Source organism: Ailuropoda melanoleuca, chromosome 8, assembly GCF_002007445.2.
Source record: "Ailuropoda melanoleuca isolate Jingjing chromosome 8, ASM200744v2, whole genome shotgun sequence".
In the NCBI taxonomy this organism is placed as follows: Eukaryota; Metazoa; Chordata; class Mammalia; order Carnivora; family Ursidae; genus Ailuropoda; species Ailuropoda melanoleuca.
Window position 1 is genome coordinate 4,288,807 of NC_048225.1, and position 27,955 is coordinate 4,316,761.

General features: G+C 38.3%; 2 protein-coding genes across 2 annotated transcripts in view; one reads left to right on the top strand and one right to left on the bottom strand.

The window, feature by feature from the left end:
• Window positions 1-27,955, bottom strand: part of GUCY1A2 (guanylate cyclase 1 soluble subunit alpha 2) — a 291,079-nt gene that overhangs the window by 142,035 nt on the left and 121,089 nt on the right. The gene's annotated exons all lie outside the window — the stretch shown is intronic.
• Window positions 6,116-15,532, top strand: LOC117803283. Its single transcript, XM_034665599.1, has 3 exons — window positions 6,116-6,152; window positions 10,077-10,201; window positions 15,086-15,532. Exons 1-3 carry the CDS (start codon window positions 6,116-6,118, stop codon window positions 15,530-15,532), a joined length of 609 nt encoding a protein of 202 aa, XP_034521490.1.

A 27,955-nucleotide genomic window follows, 5' to 3' on the forward strand; every position in this document is an offset into this window, starting at 1 on the left:
GCTGCCCTGAGAGCCAAGGGGAGAGGGCACTGCTCTGGGGACTCTGAGACCTGGGACATGTGCATGGTTAGGGGGCCTGGCTACACAATCCGAGCTGAAGTTCCACGCTCAGAGAAGGCTGGAGAGGCACTGGTCACAGGCATCTAACCCCCCCCCAGCTTAGGCTCTCCAGACCCTCAATATGAGTAAGCTCGAGCAATGGGAAAAAGCATGGAAACAATGAACACATGATTTAGATCTCCAAAAGCTGTAGATAGCAGGACTGTCAGCTTCAGAACCCAGAGCCACAACATATGTAGAAGTAAGGATACAATCACAAAGACAAGCAAGTCCCTAGAGACTGTAAGGAATGAACAAGCAGTTAAAAAACAACCCAGCATAGGTCATAATGGAAACGAGAATAGCATTTACCCCAAACCGTTGTAATGATACAAAAAGTCCTATACACCATGTTGAGCAAAATATCTGGCACAAAATAGCCTTCAGTATTTGCTAGGCAACCTCACTGTGGATTCTGATCCTGCCTCAAATGTCCTGAGTCAGAACCCCTCCTGTTGTTGGGCTCGGAAATGGATTTTTCTTCCAAGACATACATGTGATTCTGTAAATTGGCTAGACTTGGGAACTACTGTCTCAAATGTCGTCTTGTCCAATCCATCCATCTTGCACAAGTAAATGAAGAAAAGGACGCGTGGGAAGGACGGCTTGCATGAGAGTGCCGGGCAGGCTGGTAAAAGGGCAAGGACTCGAACCAGATCTCTCAACATACACAGACTCACTACGGGTAGTTCAGTGTGGAAGATGTGTTCTGAATGAAGCAGAAAGGAACGTGAAGCTCAGGGGTGGCTCAGAGCTAGGACCTCACAGCCCGTAAATACATTAATCAGAGGTGAATCACAAAACTGTTTCAACAAACACTCTAGACAGTACGTGATTTGACAACATTATGAATGACTTCTCTCCATTTTTGTGGAACGATTAAAGATGTGAAGAGGGTCCCTCAAATTTTTTTCCCCCACTGGCACACAAGTGCATTTTACAGGAAGAATGTTGGTTTTGTTATCCAGCTTAGAGATTTGAGTTTTCCGGGTGTATCCTTAATGTTTGCCAAGGGTCTGCTTGACAAAGCCTATTTGTGACCCGGTCCCATCTCTTCATTATCCCCTGGAATTGTACAAGTTTCAAAATGTTTCTACAGACACTGCTGCATTTTGCTCTCTGCCATTGGAAGGAGCGCACAACCCAGGTTACTATAATTAGGGAAGCTGAGACCAGGGAGGCCGGAGTCCAGAGATCACACAGCGGGTTGGTTAGGGAGCCCTGGCAGGCTCCCTATGGACAGCCTGACCAATGTTCTTTCCATACACAGTGTGGAGCGATGGATGAAAGGAGTGAGAGCTTTGAAACTGAAAATGATAGTTTAGAGCCTCGCTCCACCGTTTGCTGGCTGAGTAACCACAGACAGATCATACGGCCCCTCAGGGCCATAGCAACCTCATCTGTAAGGCTGGAATAATAACAATTCCAATGGAATAGCAGTAGGATGAAGTTTAAATGAGGTAATACGCATAAAAAGCCTTGCCTAGTACCCACATATGCACACACTCAGCGATTATTATATTATTGTTACTCTTGTTATTAAGCATTATGACAATGATGATGATGTGGCCGTGCTAGAGACACACTACAAATAAGAAATGATAACGCAATTATGTTGAAGAAATTATGATGAGAATACACTTTGCAAAGCTATATTGAATAGGCATGGGATATGGGTTAAAAATACATCCCTTTATTCACTGTAGCATTTTCAGTAACAGTAAAAAAACAGAAAACAACTTCAATGTAATAGATTTCTACTTAAATGAGTTATCTCCCATCAATTAAAAAAAAAAGTTTCACAAATCTCACAAAACGTTACCATAATTAAAATATCACAATGAAGGCTGACTTGGCATTAGCGAAATTTCTCAGACACACACACTCAGTATTTGTCTTTGTAAACATCGCCAGAAACATGAACCATGTGTAAGAATTCCTTGTCAAGATAATAGCATTCAACTGCAGAAGCGTGCCTTGGAGGCTGTCTAAGACAGTGGAAAGCACAGGAGGTGTTGGCATACTGCAAGGGAAATGTTCCAAGGTGAATGAAGGCAAGTTCCAAGGCCCAGAGAGAGGAGAGAGCATAGCACGTTCAGGGTACTTAAGACGGTCCAGACTGATCACAGCGAGAGCAAAAGGGTCTAGTCAGGTCAAGGCAATGCAAGTGAGTCATGACCACTGGAATGTGAGCCTAGCCATGTGATTCTCCTGTCTTCCCTCTCCTGTCTCCTCTGTAACCATGGAGGACATGTGTCCAAGATGGTGGAATAAGAAGAAGGAGCCTGGGTTTCAAAGTCTCTTTTTCAACCCAGCATTAGATACCTAACCCGCCCCCAGACCTATGATGAGAGCAAGAAATCAATCTTCACTGTGTCAAGGGAGTGGAATTTGAAGATTGTCACAGCGTTATTTACATTGACTAATGCACCAGGTCTTGGTAAAAGATCACTTTCCCCCATCTCCACTCTGTCTAGAGTTATACCACCTCCATTCCATGACTTTAGAGAAAAACCAGATTTTACTCACTATAAGTCTAGTTAATATCACTCTCTAAGGTTCTATGCCATCAGTGAATTACAAGAGCCCTGAGATTAATACATAGTTCAATCTATAATTCTGGATCTAAAGCTTTCCGTAAAGAACATATGGTTGGTTTTATGCTTACCCAACATGAATCATAACTTGCTATCAATTTTTTATCTCTTTGAAACTAGATTACAAGTGTATTGTTCATTCCAGTGAGATGATATCAAAACCTTTCAAGTATACTATAAATGACTGAAATGAGTTCTTAGACCTAAATGTTAACAGTATATAAATTAATACATTGTTTGGGAGATATTGAGGGGATAGTTCCCTGAGAAATAAAAATCTCCAGGACAAATCACAGATTGGAGATGTTATTTCTTCTTACTCTTTATTTTTAAATATAAATTTATTCTCTGATTTGATTTTACAGTTATCCAGTTAATATGAGCAAGTGTAAGAATGGGAAAAGAAGAAAGCTTAATGCTGTGGCCAAGATCTGTGGTTAGGGAAACACAGAGGTGGGACTAGAATATGGGTATCCTTGTATTGGCCATGCCTTTTCCCTGCATCTTTCAAAAGTAGGACTTCAAAAAATTGCTGGTTTACAAGTGTTGTGGGAAACCCTCAGGAAAATCTCCTTTTCAAGGCCCAAGCATCTCTGCATGGTCAGTTAATGTTTGTGCAAATGTCTTCCTTCTCTCGGGAAGTAGATGGCACGGCCAAAATGTGTCTCTGCAGCTTTAAAATAGCAATAATGGATGAACCTCTGTAATAGGATTGCTATTCGGATACACATTGGCCAATATTTACAAAATACCCAGAATAGTCACTAGCATATAATGGACATTTTATATATTTGTTAAAGAAAAACCTCCTGGCTCATACTAGGCTATCAGAAGTTCAGGAACCCTTTTGCTTGTCATCTCCTACTGTTGTACACATGGTGAAGCTTTAATTACAATGAATTACTGATCGCATTGGTTTGTGGGGGCTACCATAACACAGTACTGCAAATGTGAGAGGCTTGAACTACAGAAGTTGGGTGTCTCAGAGTTCTGGGAACCAGAAGTCCAAGATCAAGGCCCTGCTACTCTAAATGCCTCTGTCCTAGCTTCTGGTAGAGTCTTGGCTTATGGCAGCATGACCCTCATCCTTGAGTGGTATCCCCCTTCCCTGTGTGTGTGTCCATCTCTGTGTCCAAACTTTTCCGTGTTTCTAAGCACATCACACTGGATTAAGGCTACCCTAATGACTTCATTTTAACTCAATTACTTCTGTAAGGACTCTATCTCCAAATATGGTCACATTCTGAGGTACTGGGGATGAGGCCTCTAACACCTCTATTTTGGAGGACACGATTTAACCAGAGCACCAACTTTCTAAACAATCTGTTCACCTGACCAGGGGAGTGTTCCAGCCGTGACACATGAGACCAGGTTCTATGGTTCATTAGCAAAGTGCTCAGAACCAGTAAATCCATCTACCCGTCTGTTATTTTAGCTCCACCCTGCAATGTTTATTGTTCTCCCTAGCCCTTACCATCCTACCATACCATCTTCTTACTCTTCCTTGTTTATGTCTGTCCTGATAATAGAATGCAAGATCTGTAAGTATAGAGACCTCTAATTGTACCTTCCTGTATGGAATAGTATGTGCCATAAAGTGGACAATCTACAAATACTAATTATTAAATAAATTGGTATGAGAGGAATCATGCATAAATGGATAAAGATTTTATTACCTAATGGAAAAATGGACATATGACATCTCTGGCCTGACTTCACAGGTCTCTGATTTCTTAATGGACCAATTCCCTCTTTTCCCTTCCTTTGAACATTCTAAAGCATATTAAAATAAGGCCAATAGAAATTTTAAGGAGAGTAATCCACTGATAGTCTCCTAGTTTCCTAGGGGCCTAGTTATTTCTTCTGCAAAATGGGAACACTTCAAGTATTTTAGTAAATACAATATTTTGAGTAATATCCAAAAGGCACAAACTAGCAAGAACTGGCATATGTAACTACACTGGGCAAATTAAAATGCCAAATTAGTGTTTGTTGGTTCGAAAATATTCCTGTTTGTCTTATTTATATTGACCAAACTATTTCAGTAATTCCCATATTGCTACTGGGCTACAATGATCTATCATTTTGCTTCCAGCAGCAGGCCAATTTTGAGGCTCTGAAAGCCTATCTTGAGAAGAAAAAAAAAAAGCATATCCTGGACAAAACGTAATTTTTATAGTATTGCTGAGCTTTAAATAGGTGAAGTAAAGCTCCAAGGGCCTCAGCAAAAACAAAATCTATCATTTTGAGCTAAAATCTTAACCGTGAGCTACACATGCAAACTAAGGAAAGAGTAGCTTGAGGGTAAACGCCAACATCGGCACCAGGGTCTGGAGACCTAGCTTTCCATTAGCAGCGGGAATGGGGAGCTGAATCTCAGATGCTTGGATTATACCAGAGACCCTCGAAGGGGCTCAAAGGGTCCCAGGTCTGCAACGCCCCCACAGTCCCTGTGCAAACACACAAACCTTCTCTCATATGGAACACACACTGCATTCAGGCTCCAAATTCTTCTTCACAATAAAATAATGTCAAACAGAAGATAACAGTCAACAATCACAAAACGTTCAAGGAAACTAACCACTAGAAATGAGGCTCGGAAGAAATGAAAAAAATAGATTTAGACCACCCACAACATCAGATACTGAGGTCTCAGACTTAATATTACAAAACAGGTATGAAATGTTTACAGAAATAGAGGGTGGCATGACAAACATGCGGTGAGAGACGACCAAAACTGACGAGGAAGGTTTAAAAAAAGAAGAAAATAGAAGGTTTATAATTGAAAAATGTAATGGTTGAAATTGAAACAAAACCAAAGGGCAGATGGGTTAAAGACAGTATAAGGTGCCACCCCCAAAATACTGGTGAACTAGACTGGGAACACAGGTCTGAAAATCCTGTGAGACATCACGCAGAGAGACAAAAAGGTAAGAAATAGGGAAAACAGATCAAGTGATATGTAATAAAAATTGTGAAAAATCTAACCTAACCCTAACCAGAGTACCTGGGGGAGAGAATAGATAAAAAGAAATAGAGGTAATATTTGTATCACTAATGATGGTGAATGTTCCTGAAAGAATGGAAAACACAATATCTACCAGGAAATAGAAATAGGTGGAAATCCAGAACTAGACACTTGTAATGAACCTGCAGGATACCCAGCTTTGACAAAGATCCTGGGAGTAAACGGAAAAGATCATCTGCACATGACAGACGCACAACCGACAGGAGCCAGAGACAATAATGTTTCAGATGGACTGAGAGACACTAACTGCCGTCCCAGAATGGTGCACTCAGAAAAAGCGACATTTTAAAGATGCTAATGAGATAAACATAAGCCAACCGCGTTTATGAACAATAAACTGACACACACAAAAAATATATTATTGGGAAAAAAGGAAAACAAACCCAGAAGGATGGTCTACGATGGAAAAACAGATGAACAAAAAGGAGGTAAATCTAAAGAAATACTGTCTATGAAATAGGACATGAAATGTTTATAGAAATTGTAGTATGCAATTTTTTTTTTTACAAGCACCCAAGATGTTGTGTGTGTGCGTGTGTGTGTTGTTGTTTTTTTTTCTTACTGGTTAAGCTAAGAAACAATGATGTAATGGAAAATGTTTTAAAAACCATAGAGAGCTAATAAAAAAAGATAAATTAGTATGAATGAGAAACATAGAGTGAAAAATCAGGGCATGTAAATTTACAGTCACTGCTACCTTGAAATTCTTTCTTTCTTGTAAAATAAATAGCATATAAATAAATAATCCCCAGAGCATTCTCAGTTTCTTCCTAAGAAAACTACTTCTGTTATTTCTGTTGAATAGTTAAGTTTTTGGTCACTTGCCTGTTGCGAAACATGCAATCTAGACACCACGCCAAGCCTTCTCAGGTTCCAATCTCACTGCACACTTCGCATCCTTACTTCCACTATGCTCCTGACAAAACCAAACCACTCTGTTCTAAGCACATATGCTACGCTAATACTTCATTTGCAGACAGAAATATGCTTTTCTCCAATCCTACCATGGCTCAGTCCTATCCTTTCTGAGAGATGCTTTCCAAATGTCACTTCCTTTAAGAAATCATTCCTGACTTCCAGCCCTACTTCCTCAGGTAGAAACCACCTCTCTTATCTCAGAAGCAGCATAGTTTCGCTCAAGCCTCTCTTTTGGGACTCAGCTCATTCTCTCTTATGATGATTCTTCACGTCTCATCTCCCTACTAGACTCTATGCTTGTTGAAAACAAGATCTGTTTAAGAGTAAACTTTAAAAATAGAGCCTAGCATGTGACTTTACATAGAGTAGGGTTTCAACGTTTGTGGAATGAATAGATGTGTGAGTGTATGAAATGGAAAACATCTCTAAAACAAGTAAAATTTCACGAACAATATGAGAGGGATCAATCACTTGCAAACTGTATAGATTGTGTATATACATGTAGAATTATATGTCCATATTTATATTTAGCTAATAACTAATGGGCCAATAAGAGTCCATCTTTATAAGCAAACAGAGACCCTGAGCAAATGGTCTAACCTATTACAAACTATAGTATTAGAGAAATCCCACATTTGGCAAGATCAGAGCCTATTATATACAACTTTTCCTGTGCTCTTCATGATGTGAAAAACATCTGCCTTAAAATAATTTAAAATGAGCTACTGAATCCACAAGGCTTGAAAAATATGACACCATAAGCTGGTTAAGAAATCCTTCCTTCTGTGGAGAAATGGAGACCGTCGTACATCGTTAGTGGGAATGTGAAATGGCGCAGCCACCATGGAAAACAACTGGGCAGTTTTCCAAACGCTTAAGTAAAGTTACTTATGACCCAGCGATTCTACTCCTAGGCATAGACCCAAGAGAACAGAAAACATGTCCACACAAAAGCCTGTACACAAATGTTCACAGCAGCATTAATAATCATTGTCAAAAAGTGGAAACCACACAAACGTCCATCAACTGGAGAAAGGATAAACAGAGTGAGGTCTAACCATACGATGGAATATTATTTAGCCAAAAAAGGAACAAAGAGGATGCTTGGGTGGCTCAGTCGGTTGAGCGTCTGCCTTCAGCTCAGTCACAATCCCGGGGACCTGGGAGCGAGTTCCGCGTCGGGCTCTTTGCTCAGCAGGGAGCCTGCTTCTCCTTCTCCCTCTGCTGCTCGCCCTGCTTGTGCACTCTCTCTCTGATGAATAAATAAATAAGGAACAAAGCACGGGTACCTACTACAACATGGATGAACCTCAAAAACATTAAGCTGACCAAAGAAACCAGGCACAAAAGGCCACATACTGTATAAATCCCTTTATGTGAAATATCCAGAAGAGGAAACTCTATAGCGCTGGAAAGTAGATTCATGGTTCCCAGGTGCTAGGTAGCATTAGGAATTGATTTTAGAAGGCATAAATGACCTTTCTGGGGTAAAGGAATGTTGTGAAACTAGATTTTGCTGGTGTTTCATAACCTTGCAAATAAATTTAAAATCACTGAATGTGAAGAAGAGTTGAAGAGGAGGAGGAGGTGACCCCTCAATCACATCCATCCACCCATCGCCTCATATGCCTGAGAGTAATATATTACCTTTCGTCGGCACCAACAACGACAGTCTCGGAATTGAAAGAGATAAAGTGTTACTGATTGCCTTACGTATTTTCCTGTGTCAGGATCCATCAGGACTACTCTCGCAGTAAAAGAAAACACTTGGAAAAGTGAGAGAAAAAGATGACGGACAGGATCTGCAACACTTTTGATAATGTTCTTAGGAGGGATTTTTACAATAAATACTTCTACGAAATAATAGTGTCTGGAACAGATGATTCTAGCACAAGAGAGACTCTATGTCCTTTTCAGCTGGCTAGCGTTCAGAGAAATACATACTGGCCATAAGGTATCTTCTCCAGAAGGCAAAGTGACTGCATTGCTACAGACGCATCAAGTGCCGGAGGTGGATGAAGGACCCTGCAGGTGAGCTCTATCACCGGTCAAGAGAATTAAGAATTTTCAACAATAAGCATAAAATACACACACACACACACAGGCATGAAATTTACTTGCTAAATGTCAACCTGATTCTATGATACTTTTCTCATCCTACTTTGGCAATAACCAATGAAACATGGTTCTCTCTTCATAAGGCTGTTAATAAAGAACACTGCCATGCATTTCCTTTAAAAAGATATTAGGTTGATGTACAGCAAAATATGACAGAAAATTCACAACAATTCAGCTATTTTCCTACATTAAAGGAAAAAATTAAACTCGGGGAAGATTTTGAGGAAAATGCCTTCCTGTCCTTATTTTTCAGAAAAACTTCCAGTAGACAATGAATTCAAGTTTTAGCTGAAGTGGTAATAGTAAGTCCACTATTCTACATTCATAAGTTTCCATTTGATCAAGTGATTCACTAATTATTTCAGTATCTTCACATGGTTTATGGTACCATGCTTCCTTTGCTTTCTGCTCCACATAGGAGACATTCTCTTCGGTTTGTTAAATACGGCATAATCTCTGTTCTCTCTCAGCCTTCTGAACTTATGATCTGCTCTGGATGGAGCGCCCCACGCTGCCTTCCCTCCAGCACCCACACACGTCCTCATCTCCACTGCTTCCCTCCACTGCCCTTCACCATTACTACCCTCCACTACCTGGCTGACTTCCTATTTCTATTTCAGACCTCAAATGCCTCAAGATGTGTTCTTTTGGACTGCCAATCTAAATTAGGTGTATCTGTTATAAAGTGCCAAGGAACCCTATATTTCTCTTTTCATCGTACTTGAGCTATAACTATTATTAATCTTCCCAATGGGATTAGAAGTTCTATGTGGATAGGGACCATATCATTTTTGACTCATTATTTTTGTAAAATTTAGTCACAAAGATATTGTTTGGTATTCAGCAGATGCTTAATAAGTAGTGGCTGAATAAATGCAACTGAATAAATGCAACTAAATATATACCATATGTATATTCTAGATGTATTTTATCTTTTTGTTTTTAACCTATATTGTAGCCTGAAGATGGGGTCCATATTTTGTACCTGAGTGTCTTTACAGTACCTGTCAAAGAGCGTGCATTAAATACAGATTAACATCATTCTGTCTTTTAAAAAACTTTTCACAGAAGTATAAAAATATTTTTCAAAGTGCACATTCTGCTACATCTCACTTTTTCCTAGAAAATTCTTGCTGTTTAATAGACATTTGTTTTACAATGTATAACATACAATCACTCAAATAGATATCTGTGTACAAATATACATGCAAACAAAACAAACCTTTCCATTACAATTTTACTCTATTTCCCGCTATCCTACTTGTGAAGCCAACCGTCTTCGCTACTGTGCTGGCCATTCTAAATGTGTTCTCCAGAATCACTCACTTCCTGCTCCCGCTCTGTGCCGCAGGGGGATGAGTTAGTTATATGGACTTATCAATCGGCTCTCCAGTTGCACTCCGGTTTCCAGTTGGGTTTGGCCAACGGTAGCCACCAGCAGGTGAGTAAGAGAGGAGAAAAAGTATAGTTTATTTATTCTTCTAGTTTGCTCCACGCTGATGTGTGGTTTGGCGGTTGTATCCTTCTGCCTAAGGCAAGAGCTCCTGGACCGGCCTCCTCCGACAGCTGAAGCTCTCCCAAGGTCCTTTTTCTTTCCTCGCTCCATCAAGATTAGGAGCCTCAGCGGTTCCCACCACTGCTAGTCCCTGGGTGCTTCACCATCTCTTATTGGTTCTCTTAACCCTGCCCACAACTCTTCTATTAGAAAGGCTTGTCAATTATCTTCGTTGAGCATGTCATTAAGTTTCTTCTGGGCCCTTGACTGATAGACTACCATAGCATAATGTAAAGACCATTACATAGTCCCTCCTTGAAATAATGTTGTGGAATGGACAGAGCACTGGGCTGTCTGTGAAATCAAATACAGCTCTGCGTTCTTGACTCCAAGACTCTAAAAAATGGCATTGCTCCCACCACTACTTGTTCTTCTTGCCCAGGGGGCTTCCAGCTAAGGACCTGTCAGTGTGGTGTATCAAAGGGCAAAAGAGTACCATCAATCCCTGTGAATTAACTAGTCTAGTAGTTAGTTTTCAAATGGAGTTCCAGGAATCTCTAGAGTTGGGCTTCCCAAACTTTACTGTGAAACATATCACTGGTGTACCTATTAGAATGCAGACTCTTGATTCAGTGAGTCCAGCAGGGGCTTCAGATCCCCATTCCTAACTAGCTTCTGAGGTTCTGCGTCTCCAACCAGGGACTGCTGATGCTGCCTCTAGACCACACTCTGAATGTTAACACCCTCCAGTGTCTGTGCTCATGCCTCTGAGTGGGTCTCAGAAGTATGGGGGAGTCTGGGAGAAAGGATTTCTTTCCCCAACATCTTTACTTTCAGCTGTTTTACATATTATGATTCCATATCAGATTTCATTCCTGGGGGGAAATGACTCTATTTCCTTAAATATTTATGAACTATTACCATACTAGCTTGATGCTCACTTTGCAAGTGACGTCAAGAGGTAAGATGATTTACTCAAAGTCATAGCTAGTTGGTGAGAGAGAGACAACTGGAATTTAGGTCCTGACACCACAGCCACTTAGTCTTACCACTCTACTGACTCTGATTTTCTTCCTTATCTTTTTCTTATTTCTATTTTTGGATGTCACAGTACCTTGGAAATTGTGAGAAAAATCTATTCATTTTTATATGGGTTGTTGAGTCCCACCATGACTGGACCCATCCGGCGACAATGAGAACTTTCCAGGGAATGGGCTGTGGCACTGAGTCACCACCTTATAATCCTGCCAAAGGGCACTCAAAGTAACTACATTCTTATAAGGGTGCATATTATTCTAGGTAATGTTGGCAAATACAAAGAAAAAACAGTGCTTATGTTTCAAATTTGGCTGACATTACTTTTCCTCTGTATTCTGGAATATGTGGACATAAATATTTTTAGCTTCAGGTTATTCTGCTTATCTGATTCTCTAAAACTTGTGCTTTTCTGAAAATATAAGAGAGGAACAGGGAACATTTCCAAAGGGTTTCTTTCCAACTTTTACATAATATATATATTTTTACATTAGGAATATGTGCAAAACCCAAGAAACACTTATCACTAGAGAAATTCAATAGTTTGTATTATCAATATTTATTCATAGTCATCTTCAATTTGGCCATTTTCGGTAGATACCAAAATTGAAACCTTACTCTGATCCGAAGCCCTGACATGGTTGGTTTTATGCTTTTTACCCACTATCCGTGACTCACTGTTTTTGATTAATATCCCTTCAAAACATTTACATTCTGCTTCTTGTGTCTCATAACCAGTATTTACAAACTTAAAATCCACTTTTCAAACCTGTGGCTAAAGCAGAAACATGAAAACCAAGCTTGGACTTTTTCGATCTTTTACAATATCATGACTATGTCAGAACACATTTTCAATAAACCATGCTTTGCTTACTATCTTGCCACCCAGCAAAGGCTGCAATGTCCTTCTGTGAATGGACCTACCAGGACTGAGGTGACAGGGCTTGCTATGCTACAAAGGATAAGCGGGAGGGTGTTATCCAGAATAGTACCTTAATCTTCTCTAAATAACGAAATCACAGCAATCCCTCTGCCTGAGCCTTTCAAATGAGTGAACCTTATTATATTATCGCTTCTGTTCATGGTCCTCTCTGCATTTGGAGGGACCTCCCTCAATCTCTCTGTGTCCAACTTCCACCCATCTTTCAAGCGGAGTTTCTTCTTCTTCCCCTAATGGTTCTCAACCCACATTAACATCACCTGGAGAGACAATCAAGCATCAGTGCCCAGGGTCCACGGTCCTCACCAAACCAAGGAAATGAGAAAGCAGCTCACTCATGTTTCATGGACGCAACATTCTCTTCTTATTTAAAAGAGCCAAACAAAACAAATACAACAAACAAATAAAACAAAACAACAACAGCAAAAATTTGAGGCAGATGTTTTCTCAAATACTCTCTCCATTTTCCCCGCAATAAATCAATTTCTGAGTCCTTAGGGTATTGGTGTCCCTTATCTATTGGAATGGCTTTAATATTTGGCACTGGGTATTTCTTTACATTTTACTTGAAGGAAGATAAACATATCTAGGCTTTAGCACCAGAGAAAAATGTGTTATGTGGATTGTCTTTGTTTTCCTTTAAGACTATTTATATGCTGGGTGAATTTCCCTCCCATATTGGAAGTTAGAGCACAGGTTAATGTAGGTACACTTTATCTGTGTTCCCAGTGTCCAGCAGACAACTATCAGCACTTACATCTTTTCTATTAAGGAGATCTCATGCTAATCCACTAGACAGAAAAAAAGGAGAAACTCAGCATATTTGGGGCAGCCAGAGATACTTCTTAATGAGGTCACAGTTATGCTTAAAAGACTAGAAGGCAGAATTAGAAAATTGCCATTGTACCATGGCCAACGTAATAATGGATTCAGGCAAGCATCGTTAATGAATATTAAATCCACTGAGTGAAAGTTTGTTGGAGAACAGGCTGTGTTCACATGGTGCAGTGTGTCACCCCACAAATAACTTGTTAATTACCAAGTATAAGTTACCTTTACAATGGAGAGACCCAGCAGCCAAAACCTTAACCAAGTGATCTAAGTAACATTACAAAGAATGGGATAAACCAATATATGTGCTCTTGGTCTGATACAACAGAAGGTATACAATATTGCCAAACCAATATTCTTGCCAAAAACCTTTAACTTGAATATGGAGTGCAAGAGAGACAAACCAAGAAACAGACTCTGAACTACAGAGAAGACACTGATGGTCACCAGATGGGAGGTGGTGGGGGGATGGGGGAAAACAGATTGTAATGGGGATTAAGGAGTGATGTATGGGTGGGTGACCTATGAAAGCACCGAGTCACTGTGCTGTACACCTGAAACTAATATAACATTGTATGTTAACTACACTGGAATTAAAAATGAATTTTAAATAAAGAAACATAAAAAAAGTCTTATGTAGTTTTAATATACTCAGGTAATGCTGTGAAAGCACTTTAATTGGCCTTAAAGAAAAAAACTGTGATAATTAAAAACAAACAAACAAAAAACACCTTTAACCTAATCCTATTCATGAGGAAACAAGAAAAATTTGGATCACAGAACTTCTGAAAATATGTTAAAGTTATAAAAACAATAATGGGAGTCTGTTTATTCTTTATTTTTTTAAGATTCTATTTATTTAAGAGCAAGAGAGGGAGAGAATGAGCAGGGGGAGGGGCAGAGGGAGAAGCAGACTCCCTGCTGAGCAGGGAGCCCAATGCAGAGCTCTATCCCAGGACACAGGGATCATGACCTGAGCCAAAGGCAGCCGCTTAGCTGACTGAGCCACCCAGGCACCCCAGGGAGTCTGTTTAGAATAAAGATGGCTAAAAATAAACGACAACCAAATATATAATGTTCAATTGGATCCTAGGGGAAATAAACAGAATTTGGGGGACAATTGGGGAAATTTCAATATAAATTATATTTTAGATAATATACTTTCCAAGTTAAACTTTGAGGGTTTGATAATTGTTATGACCCTGTGGTTGAATCTTGTCTTTGGGACAGAGATGCTAAAATCCTAGGGATTAGGTGGTGGGACTGAATCTCAAATACTAAAGAAGTAAAGCTGTCACTATTTGCAGAGGGCGTATCATCAACCTAATAGAAAACCCTAAAGATTCCACCCAAAGACTGTCAGAACTAATAAATTCAGTCAAGTTGCAGGACACAAAATCAATGCACAAAATCTCTGTGTTTCTTTACACTAATAATGAATTATCAAAAAGAGAAATTTAGAAAACAGTCCCGTTTACAATTGCAATCAAAAAGAATAAAATACCTAGGAATAAATTTAACCAAGAAGGTGAAAGGCCTGTATATTAAAAAAGAACTACCAGACATTAAAGAAAGAAATTAAAGAGGACACAAATGGAAAGATATTCTGGGCTAATGGACCAGAAAAATTAAAATTGTTAAAATGTTCATACTACCCAAAGCAATCTACAAATTCAGTGCAACCCCTGTCAAAATTCCAATGATATTTTTCTCAGAAATAAGACAAATAATCCTAAAAATTCTATGGAACCAAAAAAGACCCAAACAGCAAAAGCAATCTTGAGAAAGAAGAGCAAAGCTGGAGGCATCATGCTCCCCTGTTTCAAACTATATTACGAAACTATAGTAATTAAGAGTTGATGGTGCAGGGCAGGGCTTTTAAAAACAAGAAACTTGGGCTCAGGTAATCAGCTCCCTTCCCTCCTTTCCCGCTTCTTCTAGGTTCTTGGGACTACCTTGGAGCTTCTGACCCTGATGTGGGTGCCTGGTCTTAGACTGTCCCACCTTGCTCCTCTCTGTACCAGGTGCTCCTGAGCCCAGGTAGTGGTGAAGGACAAGGTCGGGAGCTGGGCTGTACTCTATCCTGGCATCTTCGTGTTGAAATCTCCCAGGTTTCTCATGGTTCTTCTTGTTTTCCAAGACTGGTTCCGGGGATTGTGTCTAGCAGTGTCTCCCAAACACAATGGAGCCAGCATCTGAAGGGACAGATGCAGGTTGCAGAAAACCGTCACTCTGAGAACGGTCTCACAGACAATATTGAGAGGATAGTAGACAATGAGAAGATTAATGCAGAAAGGTCATCAAAACAGAAGGTGGATCTCCAGTCTTTGCTAACTTGTGCCTACCTGGACCAGACACTTATGTCTGTGCTATTACAGGGACCTGCTGTGCTTGCAAAAGAAAGACCACCAAATCCCATTGAATTTATAGCATCGTACCTTTTAAAAAACAAGGCACAGTTTGAAGATTGAAACTGACTTATTGGTAAGAGTGGGGAAATGTGGTTCTTACTGTAGATTTACATAATTAAGAGGCAGCTTTCATTACCATGAGTTTTCCCCTTTTGGGAAGTTTAAGAACCTTCGGGACAACAGAACTTATTTCCAGAATTGCAGAAGAAACATATTTCCCTTATTTTCATTTAATCATCATACTTATTTAGTGTATTCTGTACAACTTTTTCTCAGATTGCCTTTAACTTCTTTTTTTAAGTGACCTTCAAAATCAACTGTTAAAATGTCTTTTTTTAAAATGCTGTTATAATTAAAACAGTAGGCATTGGCATAAAAACAGACATGTAAATCAATGGAACAGAAAACAAAGAGCCCAGAAACACACCCACACGTACATGGTCGATTAATTTACGACAAAGGAGCCAAGAATGTACAATGTGGAAAGAGAATAAAACTGGACCATCACTTCATGTGAGACACACAAATTAACTCAAAATAAAGACTTGAACTTAAGACCTGAAACCATAAACCTCCTAGAAGAAAAAAGGGAGGTAGGTCCTTGACATAGGTCTTGGCAATGCTGTTCTGGCAATACCACCAAAAGCAAAAATAATCAAGTGGAACTACATCAAACTAAAAAGATTGTGCACAGCAAAAGAAATCATCAAGAAAATGATAAGGCAATCTACTGAATGGTAGAAAACAATTGCAAATCATGTATCTGATAAGGAGCTAATATTCAAAATTTATGAAGAACTCATACAACTCAACAGCAAAACAAAACAAAAAAACCACCTGATTAAAAAAATGGGCAGAAGATCTGAATAGACATTTTTCCAAAAACACACAGATAACCGGTAGGTACGAGGAAAGGTGCTCAACATCACTAGTGATCAGGGAAATGGAAATCGAAACAATGAGATATCACATCTGTTAGGTTAGGGTCACAAGATCCTAACACAAGAAACAACACGTATTGGTGAGGATGTGGAGGAAAAGGAACCCTTGTGCACTGCTGGTAGAAATGAAAACGGGTACAATCCCTATAGAAAACAGTATAGAGTGCCTCAAAAAATTAAAATAGAACTACCATATTACCTAGTAATTCTGCTTCTGGATATTTATCTGAAGAAAATGAAATCACTAGCTGAAAAAGATGTATGCATCCCCATGTTCACTGCAACAGGTTTCACGTTTCAAATGCTTAGATAGGGAAACGATCTAATGTCCATCAATGGATGAACGCAAGCTACATATGATGAGTAAATATATGAATACACGTGTAACTCAACCATTAACAATGGAAATCCTGCCATTTGTGACAACATGTATGGACATCAAAGGCATTAGACGAAGTAAAAAGTCAGAAAAAGACAAATACCATATGATCTTTCTTATATGTGGAATCTTAAAACAAGAACACCAAGCTCATAAATACAGAGAACGGTCAGGTATTCCCAAGAGGTAGGGTGTACAAAATAGTGGAAGAAATGGGTGAATGTTGTTTTTTGTTTGCTTGTTTTAGTTTAAATAAACCAAATAACAAATGAAAATATAAATAAAAAGACCCTATATAATCTCACCATATGGAGTGACTTGTGTTGAGCACAGCCTGTAACGGATACATCAGGAAAATACAAAAAATGGTCTCATATACATGTAAAAAGAACAAAAAACATCTAGCAAATTATACATATAACATATACATATAATTATACATATACATATACATATAACATAAATCATTCCAATTAATTTGAAAATATTGTTCTCAAGGATACAATAAGCTACAATATTATTTATTATTATCTATTTAAGAGTATTTTTTAACTTATTTAAATTCTGGTAAGTTAACATACAGTATAATATTAGTTTCAGGGGTACAATACAGTGATTCATCACTTCCATACAACACCCAGTGCTCGTCACACCGAGTGTACGCCTCAATCCCCATCATCTACTGAACCCATCCCCCCACACTCCTCCCCTCTGGTCACCGTCAGGTTGTTCTGGATAGTTAAGAGTCTGTTTCTTGGTTTGCCTCTCTCTCTCTCTCTTTCCCTTTGCTCATTTGTTTTGTTTCTTAAATTCCACATATGTGTGAAATCATATGGTGTTTGTCTTCGTCTGAGTGACTTATCTTGCTTAGCATCATCCTCCTTGGCTCCAGCCATGTTGTAAATGGCAAAGATTTCATTCTTTTTTATGGCTAAATAATACAATGGAATATTACTCAGCCATATAATATTAACTTTAAGACATGTATTTTATTCCTAGTTTCACAGTATTAATATACCCATTAGCTATGGATTCAAAAGGAATTAGAAGCAAAATAAAAATTACATTTAATAAGGTTAGAAAATCAATATTTTTAATAAGAAAAAAAGAATTATTTTGATATATAACAAATTTTTTAAATGCTATCATGTAAACCAGAGATTGGAAAAAATGACCCTAATTACATGCGAAATCACTAACTACATGTAAATTATGAATATAGTTAAAATGATATTGCTCTCTGACACCAAGTATTTACTGTTTTGTGAAATCAATGCTCACAATGACTCATAAAAAAATAGTCCAGTGTTAACAGTCCATAAATCTAGATATCAAAACTGCATTTTGCTAGTTTCCAAGTTTTCAAGAAGCTTAAAGCTTTCTTTTTTTTTTTTTTAAGATTTTTTTTTATTTATTTATTTGACAGAGACAGAGACAGCCAGCGAGAGAGGGAACAAAAGCAGGGGGAGTGGGAGAGGAAGAAGCAGGCTCATAGCAGAGGAGCCTGATGCGGGGCTTGATCCCATAAAGCCGGGATCGCGCCCTGAGACGAAGGCAGACGCTTAACCGCTGTGCCACCCAGGCGCCCCGCTTAAAGCTTTCTTTTTTCTTTTTTTTTTTTTTTTAAGATTTTATTTATTTATCTGACAGAGATAGAGACAGCCAGCGAGAGAGGGAACACAAGCAGGGGCAGTAGGAGAGGAAGAAGCAGGCTCCCAGCAGAGGAGCCTGATGTGGGGCTCGATCCCATAACGCCGGGATCATGCCCTGAGCCGAAGGCAAACGCTTAACCGCTGTGCCACCCAGGCGCCCTGTGCTTAAAGCTTTCTAATAAAAGGTTGGTGGAAAAAAGTTTCAGATTTCGAGTTGNGGGGCTCGATCCCATAACGCCGGGATCATGCCCTGAGCCGAAGGCAAACGCTTAACCGCTGTGCCACCCAGGTGCCCCGTGCTTAAAGCTTTCTAATAAAAGGTTGGTGGAAAAAAGTTTCAGATTTCGAGTTAGAGTATTAGCATATTCTCAGAATTTGGCAAACGGTAAATTCACACTAAATGACTGTTATATACTAATTTTAAAAACCAGTTAAAGGAATTAGTCCTCGATTAGTACTGTTGCAAGGATTCTATGATGGTTAACACACGTTAAGAGGTATTCAGGGGAAGTGTTTTGGGTGGGCTTCCCAGACAGTCTGACATTTTCAATAGTAATTATCTTAAACTCTATACATCATACTTGTTTGTGCTCTTTGCTTCTACTGCAGAATAGCTATTGAGCATCTAATCATTTTGTATTTCCCCGAAACAGAGAATGAAACAAATGAAATATAAAACTATTCAAAGATATAACACCGGACATTTTTGGTGAAATAAGGAGATAATTCAATCTTCAGACAGAAATGGCACACAATGTATCAGGGAAAAAGCTTATTAAACTTCAAGATCAAACACAAAATTCTTCAGGCACTCAAGCAGTGAAAAAAAAACAAGTCCCTTCAAGAGATCAAAACCAGGCTGTTTCAAACATCCCTGCAAAGAATTAGATTCCAGGAAAAAAATTCCTTAGGAGAAAAAAATGTGACCCAAGGTTATCTCGCCCAGAATAATTTGTTTGACTTTTCATTCTGGGCAGAAATAATCTTTCTAAAAACCACAATACCATGCTATATACATATACATGTGTATAATTCATGTTTATAAACATATTTAAATATATAAAAAATATATATTTATACATACATAATGCTCTATATATAATATCTATAACCATATATATGTATAAGATAAAAGGATCATAACACTTTCACCACAAGGTAGTTGTAAGAATTAAACAGGATCTTATGATACCAATGTCTGGCTCTAAGGAAATGCTTAATCAATAGTCATTCTTAATTTTTATTATTTAGGATGACTAAGAACTGCACACACATAATTCCAATAAAGCAAAATGTTTAAAAAACCAAGAGAGCTCTGGGGACCCAAAGGAAGGGTAGATCATTTCAGCTGAGCCCCATCAATGGAGGTGTGGTCAAGAGAAGTTTCCTTCCAGACACCCTTCGTAAATTTCAGTGGTACAAAGATGGCCTGTTAATTAAAGGTTTGAGCCTGTGGAAGAAGAGCCCTAGAACATTTTAAAAGACGTGTAAATCCATTTTATTTTCTTCCTTTTTTCAGCAAATGTGTCTGTTTTTCATAGACTAAGAGGCTAAAGGAAAGGCTAGACAAAACAATAAATAACAAGTTTTGAAAGACACTAAAAGAAATAAACACTTTTTGAGAATGAGAAAGGCCACCGATTTATTAAATGGGGAGGAGGAACATGATAAATGACTGTAGAAAATTACAGACTTTCAGCAATACCTTTTAACTCTGTCTCTGTGAAGGTCAGCTCTAATTACCATAACCGCAGCTACTGCTGTTAAGATTGCAGGAAACCACAACAAAATAGGGAAGGATACAGATGCTGATTACTTGAACTAATTAAGTGCATTCAAATCTGTAGCCCTGATGATGTTCGCCATGCACACATTTAGAAATGAGCTGAAGGCATCAGCTCTACAAGTCAGACAAGGAAGGCGCAGAAGGCTGGTGAGAACTATGCAACAAGCATTCTTTCAGTCATTACTTTGGTTTTGTTCTCATGATGAGGCAGAAGGAGGTAAATGAATAGAACATATGCCAACATAAAAAGGTCGAAAGCCATTTCATGAGTAGGAAAAAAAAACACAAGAGTTCAAACAGCTAGCAAAGAATCAGTACATGCACACTATGAATGTGAAATAANAAAAGGTCGAAAGCCATTTCATGAGTAGGAAAAAAAAACACAAGAGTTCAAACAGCTAGCAAAGAATCAGTATATGCACACTATGAATGTGAAATNCTATGAATGTGAAATAAAATTTACTTTTGAGAAGCACATAAAGATATTGTTAAAGGAGTATTATACTCCTCAAAGTAATACAAAGTAACATAAACATGGTATTCAGTCAGTCATTCAAGCAACACTGACCTGAGTACAAAGTGTGGCTGGCAGTGAGCCAAGAGACCCATTTGCTATAGGGCAGAGCTCAAAACCCATTTTAAAAAACGGTTATTGGTAGCATGTCGTCCTTCTTTAAGAGTGGATATCATTTTGGAAGCGCTGTAAAGTGATTCTGAGCAAAGCCTAGAATAAAGTAGTTGACTGACTTGAGTAATGTAATTTTGGGTACAAACCAGATATGATTAAACAGTATTAAGAGGGCTTACTCATGTAATTTGTACACTGGCTTTGATAGAAATTTCAAGAGGAAAACTCAAAAATTCTCTTCTAGCATCACCATTAGTGAAAAAAGTGTGGTACCTGCCAAGGACCTGCTCTGAAAGATGGCTATGTGAACGTCTGGTCCTTTACTGAAACGCACACTGCCTTACATATGTGTCGGAACTTAACCAACAGGAAGTACTGTCTGCATTTGTTTTTCACTTTGAAAAATATCTGGGAAGAAAACTTATATTTTGAACCTTATTTAGAATTTGAAAGAGTCAAAGTCTTCTAGGCCAAGCATATTTTACAAAGAGTTACCATTTTCCAGATAAAAAAGCTGCCACTAAATGATGAGCCTTGTAAGAGGGTAGAGAGCATCCTTATTCTTCATCCAGCCTATAATTTCCTGAATTACCAAAAAGGCCACTCACAGGGATTAATACTCAACCACTCTTCCCTGGTGTGGAGACTGGTGTATCAACTATCCAACTGAAACCTTACTGGTTAGCTCGGAGAGAGAGAAAACTGTTAGGTCTTCAAGAAACTGAGAAAGTTCTGTCTTCTACAGACTTACAATTTTAAAATGTAGTTGGATATATAGGATATGGATATATCCTAGGGATACACACACACACACACAAAAAAATACATACTATATATAAGATATGTAAATATATGTATGCATATTTAAGTCTATACAANACTTACAATTTTAAAATGTAGTTGGATATATAGGATATGGATATATCCTAGGGATACACACACACACACACACACAAAAAATACATACTATATATAAGATATGTAAATATATGTATGCATATTTAAGTCTATACAACACATATGCTAACTGACAAATTCTGGAGACAAAAGGGCACAGAGGTTCTGAAGACATAGCAAAAGTGTGGCTCATGAATTTAGCTGTTGTATTTGCAAGTTAGTACACAGCTATTATGGTCAATTTATTTGGCCGTATTTTAAGAAATAAAGTAGAAAAACATGTGCCACAAAATGTAAATCATCCTTCCTCCCAGCTCCAAAATTAAATCTTTGATCAAACGTCTGCAGCAATTTTTAGAATAACTGTATACTGTTCCCAAGAAAAGGCGCCTCCCATTTAGGACTCTCTTTTGAGAAATGCCTGATGTAGCCAAATCTACCTGATAATTTCAGTAAAAGCAGAACTAGTAATCATCTCAACTAGGCATAATATTGGAGAAAAGTTAGGGGGAAAACTCACAGCCTGAAGTACATGATACAGAGGTGAGGAGATTCTGTTCTCTTTATTTTTAACTGTTTCATTGAGATATTATCCACACATCAAAAAATTCACCCCTTTAAAGTGTATAGTTCAGTGGATTTTATAGTGGATTTCACAGAGTTGGGCAATTATCACCACAAACCAATTTTAGAACATTTCATCACCCCCTTAAAAAACTTTGAACTCAGCAGCAGTCAATCCCTATCCCTCTCTCCCTCCTCCTGCACCCTAAACAACTACTAATTTACTTCTTGTACTTTTACCTCTTCTGGATATTTCACACAAATGTAACCATTCGTGTGAAATTCGTCATTGAAGAATTTTATTGCTTTAGCTCTTATATTTAGTTCTAAGATCCATTTTGAATTCATTTGTTTATATGGTGTGAGATGGGGGTTCAAATTCATTCTTTTGCAATGCACATGTCCAGCTGTTTCTGATATTGAAAAAGACTATTCTTTCCCTGTTATCTTAGCACCTTTGTCAAAAATCAATTCACCATCAATGTAACGGTTCTTTCTAGACTCTCAGTTTTATTCCATTGGTCTCTCTCCATTCTTAGACAGAACCATACTGTCTTGATTATTGTGGCTTTGTAATAAGTTTTAAATCACAAGATGTGAGCCCTTCACATCAAGAGGTCCCTTGCATTTCATGAATTTCAGCATCAGCTTGTCATGGTCTTCCCCAAAAGCAGCTGGAATTATAATGACACAGATTTTATAGACCACTTTTGTACTATTCCCATCCGAACAATATTAACTTTTGTAATCCATTAACATAGGCACCTTTCCATTACTTAGGTCTTTAATTTCTTTCAATAATGCTTTGTAGTTTTCTGTATGCAAGTCTTCCACCTCTTTGGTTATACTTTTTCCTAAGTATTTTATTTATTTCAAGGCTCTTATAAGGGGAATTCTCTTCCTTATTTCATTTTTGGATTGTTCACATGTCATCTATAGGAATGCAATTGATTTTTGTATAGTGATTTTCTACCTTGCAACCTTGATAAAGTTGTTTGTTAGTTGTAATTTTTGTATGTGTGTGGATTCCTTAGGGTTTTTCTATAAAAAAGATCATACCATCTAAGAATAGCGATTATACTTTTCTTTCTTTTCCAATTTGAATGTCTACTAATACTTTTTCTTAGATAATTGCCCTAGTAAGAATGTCCCATGCAGTGTTGAATTAAAGTAAGAGCAGATACATTTGTGTTGTTTCTGAAATTAGGGGGAAGGCAGGCACTCTTCCACCATTAGTTAGGATGCTAGCTGAGCACTTTTGCCAGATTCCCTCAGCAGGTTGAGAAATCGGCCTTGTTATTGCCAGCTTACTCAAGATCACCATCACAGAAGGATGCTGGTTTGCCAAATGCCTTCTCTGCATTTATAAAGATGTCGGTGAGGCTTTTGTCTTTTATTCCACTACTAAGGTGTATTATACTAATTGATTTTCAGATGTTAAACAAACCCCACATTCCTGAGATGAATTTTACTTGGTCATGGTGTATTATGATTTTTAAATGTTGCCACATTCAGTTTACTAGTATTTTGCTAAGGACTTTGTATCTATATTCATAAGGGATATTAACCTGTGCCAAAACTTTTAGTTCCTTGAGATGGTGGTCTGATTTTGGTATCAAGGTAATAATACTGACCTCATAAAATATTTCAGTTTTCCCTCCTATTTTTCAAAAGGGGGTATAAGTGTTGGTATTAGCTCTTCTTTAAATGTTTGGTAGAATTCACCAGTGAAGTCTAGGCATTGCTTTGTTTCATTGGCTTTATATAAAAATAATATGGTAATAGAAAGCTCCACAGAGAATAGAGAGGACCTGTGTTTTTTTCCTTGATTCTGCTGTTGAGAAACTGACTTTTGGCAATCTTATGTTCTATGTTTGTAATTTAGAGGTACAACTATCCATTCTATCTACTCAAGGATTATTTTTGAAGATTAAGTGAAACAATAGGTGTACGAGGTTTCTGTAGCCAGAAAGTGCTATTCCACCAGACCCCATTCTGTTCAGAACCTCTTGGCTTTACTACAGAAAATTCTGTCTGCAGACAGTTGGAATTTTCATGAACTATCTGAAAACCAAGCCTGGTAACTTCACCTTCATCCCTGGGGCAAATATGGCAACCACAGTGTGCTCTGTCCTGAAATGAGTGCCTGTGGCAACGTACTACCTGACTTCTTTTGTTCCAGTACTCATTCTCCCAGACCTGTTACTGACAAAAGTGGAAGTCAGAGCTGTGCCAAGTTCCACTCATCAATAAAATTGTCTTTATGAGAAAATCAGCCATTACCTGGACATCTGTTTTTCACTTAAACTCTAAAGTGAAGACTAATCCCCATCATGCTTTTCACTGTTTAGAAAACAAAGCCAATCTCCAAATAACTGGTGTTTTTTCCGGAAATGGACTATTTCCTACCTAGAGGATTACCCAAGGAGCTGCTGCCTACCTACTTGCATGTCCAAACCCAGCGTGAAGTGAGTTAATGTGTTTATTTCTCTAACCTTGAGAATAAAGTTCGTCCCCTACTTACCCGTGACTACATAAAATCAGACGCCAATGTTGCTCACATCCCGCCCTCCCAATCCTTCCCTTTGTTGTAGACCTCACTGCCTCTGCCACAGAAGTCCTAGTTTTTGAAGAATTTATGTTTTAAGAAGAGGAAGAAAGAAAAAAACTATGACAAAAGGTGAAACTTCTGATTGGTGCCCATGAGCTAAGCCTCTGAGCCGTGCCAATCGGTCTGGATGGCAATGTGCCACAGAACTACCTTTTCCCTCTGTTGTCTTCAGCCTTTCTTTTGATTTATTTCCTTGCCTGCATCTTCAACAATTAATTATATTGGAGGAAATCAGAAATCTCTTCTTAAAACCAAATAATTCTTGAAGGGCTATGGCTCCGAGTGACTCACAGCTTAGAAAAAATTAATATAATTAAATTTCTTTCCTTCTAAATTCTACCTGAACTCTATCCATTACATTGAAAGAATGAATAAGTTTATTTGGCAGGAAACAAAAGGTAGATTAAGATCATTTAGAATGAGAAGCAATTTGTAAAGTTGAAAAGATTTGGCAGGATACCATAGTAAGGGACTCAGGGCACCATAATGGTAACAATTATCACATACTTAGCATGTGCTAGGCACAATTCCAAGTGAGGTATTCCATTTAATCCTCTTGACAACCTTACGAAATAGGTACGATAATTATCTTTGTGTTATAGAAGAGAAAACTGACACAAGAGAGATTAAGAAACTCCTCTAAAGGGGCACCTGGGTGGCTCAGTTGGTTAAGCATCTGACTCTTGATTTTGGCTCAGGCATGATGTCCGGGTCGTGAGACCCAGTCCTGTGTTGGGCTCTGCACTCAGTGCAGAGTCTGCTGGAGATCCTTTCTCTCTCCTGTCCCTCTACCATTTCCCCCACTCACTCTCTCACTCTCTAAATAAATAAATAAATATCTTGAAGGAAGGAAGGAAAGGAAGGGAGGGAGGAAGAAACTTGTCTAAGGACACATTGCCAAGAGGTAGAGTTAGAATTTAAACCTAGGTCGCTGTGAACTCAGAATCAGAGTTCTAAACTTCTGTAATGACTGTCCACCTAAAAGCTGAAGACGAGAAGCGCTAGGATTTAGATGGATAAAGATGAAGTACAGAAAGGTGAAACCATTCCTGACAAGCTTCACTGGTATCAAAGTTGGTCTAATCGTAGATCTAAAAATAGCTAGCAAAGTATCATGCCACTCCTTGCCCCCACTTCTTGAGGTCACAATTTTAGATGTGCACATTCCCTTATTTAGATAATAGGTTTTGTAAAGTAGCCTGGAACCTAGTAAGTTACCACGTCATCTGAGTGGACAATTGCTATGTAAACTGCAAATAGTGGACTTAAAATCTACTGGAACGACAGCCAGTCAATAGTTGAGGAGTCCTTGACCACATATAAGCATAAGAAGGTTGTGAATCTAAAAAGTCTATATTAACATTAGCTCTGGACTCCTTTGTCATAGAATTCAGGGACTGTAGATTATTGTTACAATAATTTAACCTGCTACTGACATTATGTAAAATTAATTAACAATTTCAGATTAAATGAAAGGTAAGATGGCAGTAATTGTAAATGTGCTAACATCTAAAATTAGATTATCAGACACCTAATTGTGACCGAAGTTGTTCTGAATTGACAGCTTTAAATCTGAATTAAGTCTTGTTTAAGGGCCTATTTTTCTTTTGTATGAATATTTAAACTACCCTAAAAAATAGTAATTTATGACCAACAGAAGCTAATAAATATTGTCTCATACTTAACTTGAGCTAGCCATCCGTGTCTAATTTATGTATTTGTTCTGCTAAATCTCATACATATATTATCCGTAGGCTGTTAAGAAATAAATTACAAGAAAGGACAGAGTGCCAGTGAAATTTTACAGTGGATTTAATTAATTATTAAGCCCATAAAATTTACTAAGCCTCCATTATGCAAAAGGTGTGATCAAAAAACTCAGCAACTAGTCATTAATAATAATACGAGGTAGAGAATGATATAATCTAGCTCTGATGGGAAAAGAAGACTTTCATCTGATTCAGAATAAATAGGATAAATGTGTTAATCCATGTAAAGTGCCCAAAATAGCTTTTAATAAAAGCAGCTGTTATTACTGTTCAACATGTCTGAATTTTATGAATTACTGAAGTGCCTATTTTTAAATACCAAAATATGTTTCCATGTTAACATTTCAGGTTAAAATGACCTTATTATATACCCATATACTGCTCTGCTATTTTGTATAGGGTACCCTGATCATAAAACTTCTCTCAAAACTCAGGGCAATATTACGAGCCCTGATTTTGGGGCTGAAATGTCATACAATAATGTTTTCAGAGGAAAGAGAAAAAGAACATAAATTAAGTATCAAGTATTTACCCAGCACTTTATATATTATGTCTACAGGAAATAACATATTTTAATGTCCCTACCATTAGGGTTCCTGTCTTCCAGATTATAGGTCTTTCCCTTTTAGCTGCACTGACATCAGCCTTTCCACAGTCACTCTTGTTGTTATTAGAAACAGTCCCTGCCCCCACTATAGGGCATTTTCAACATATTTTATCTAATCTGCGGAGGATTAAGTAACCAGATGACCAAACATGTTAAACTATGTACAAACAGACTGAGTGAAAGCTTAAACCGGCTCTAATCAAGTATATGGGAGCCATGCATCTCATGGCCTATGTTTTGGCTTCTCAGAGCAATTCGCCTTTTCTCATACTTGGCTGAATTCAGAAAACTTGAGGCTGTCAGACACCACAGCTCCATTGAAAGTGTTAATGTCTATGCTTTTGCCTATCATTATAATGGTTGAATTAACCCACAAATATTAAGTGCATCGTCTAGCTGCCACTGGATGTATAATGCCATCATGAAGAGCTCAAATAAAAAGTATCCATGCCAACGCTCATTTCAGTTTGACTCTAGTCCAAGGGATGGGTCACAGACCAGAAAAGAAAAGCTCCATCACTCCTCCTGTCAAGACAAACTTAAGAAGGAGAGTAAAGAGGAAGAAAAGGGAAAGAAGAGGAGGAAGAGCTGAGAGAAGGGGAAGGGAGAGGCTGGAGAGGAGGAGGGAGAGGCTGGAGAGGAGGGGGGA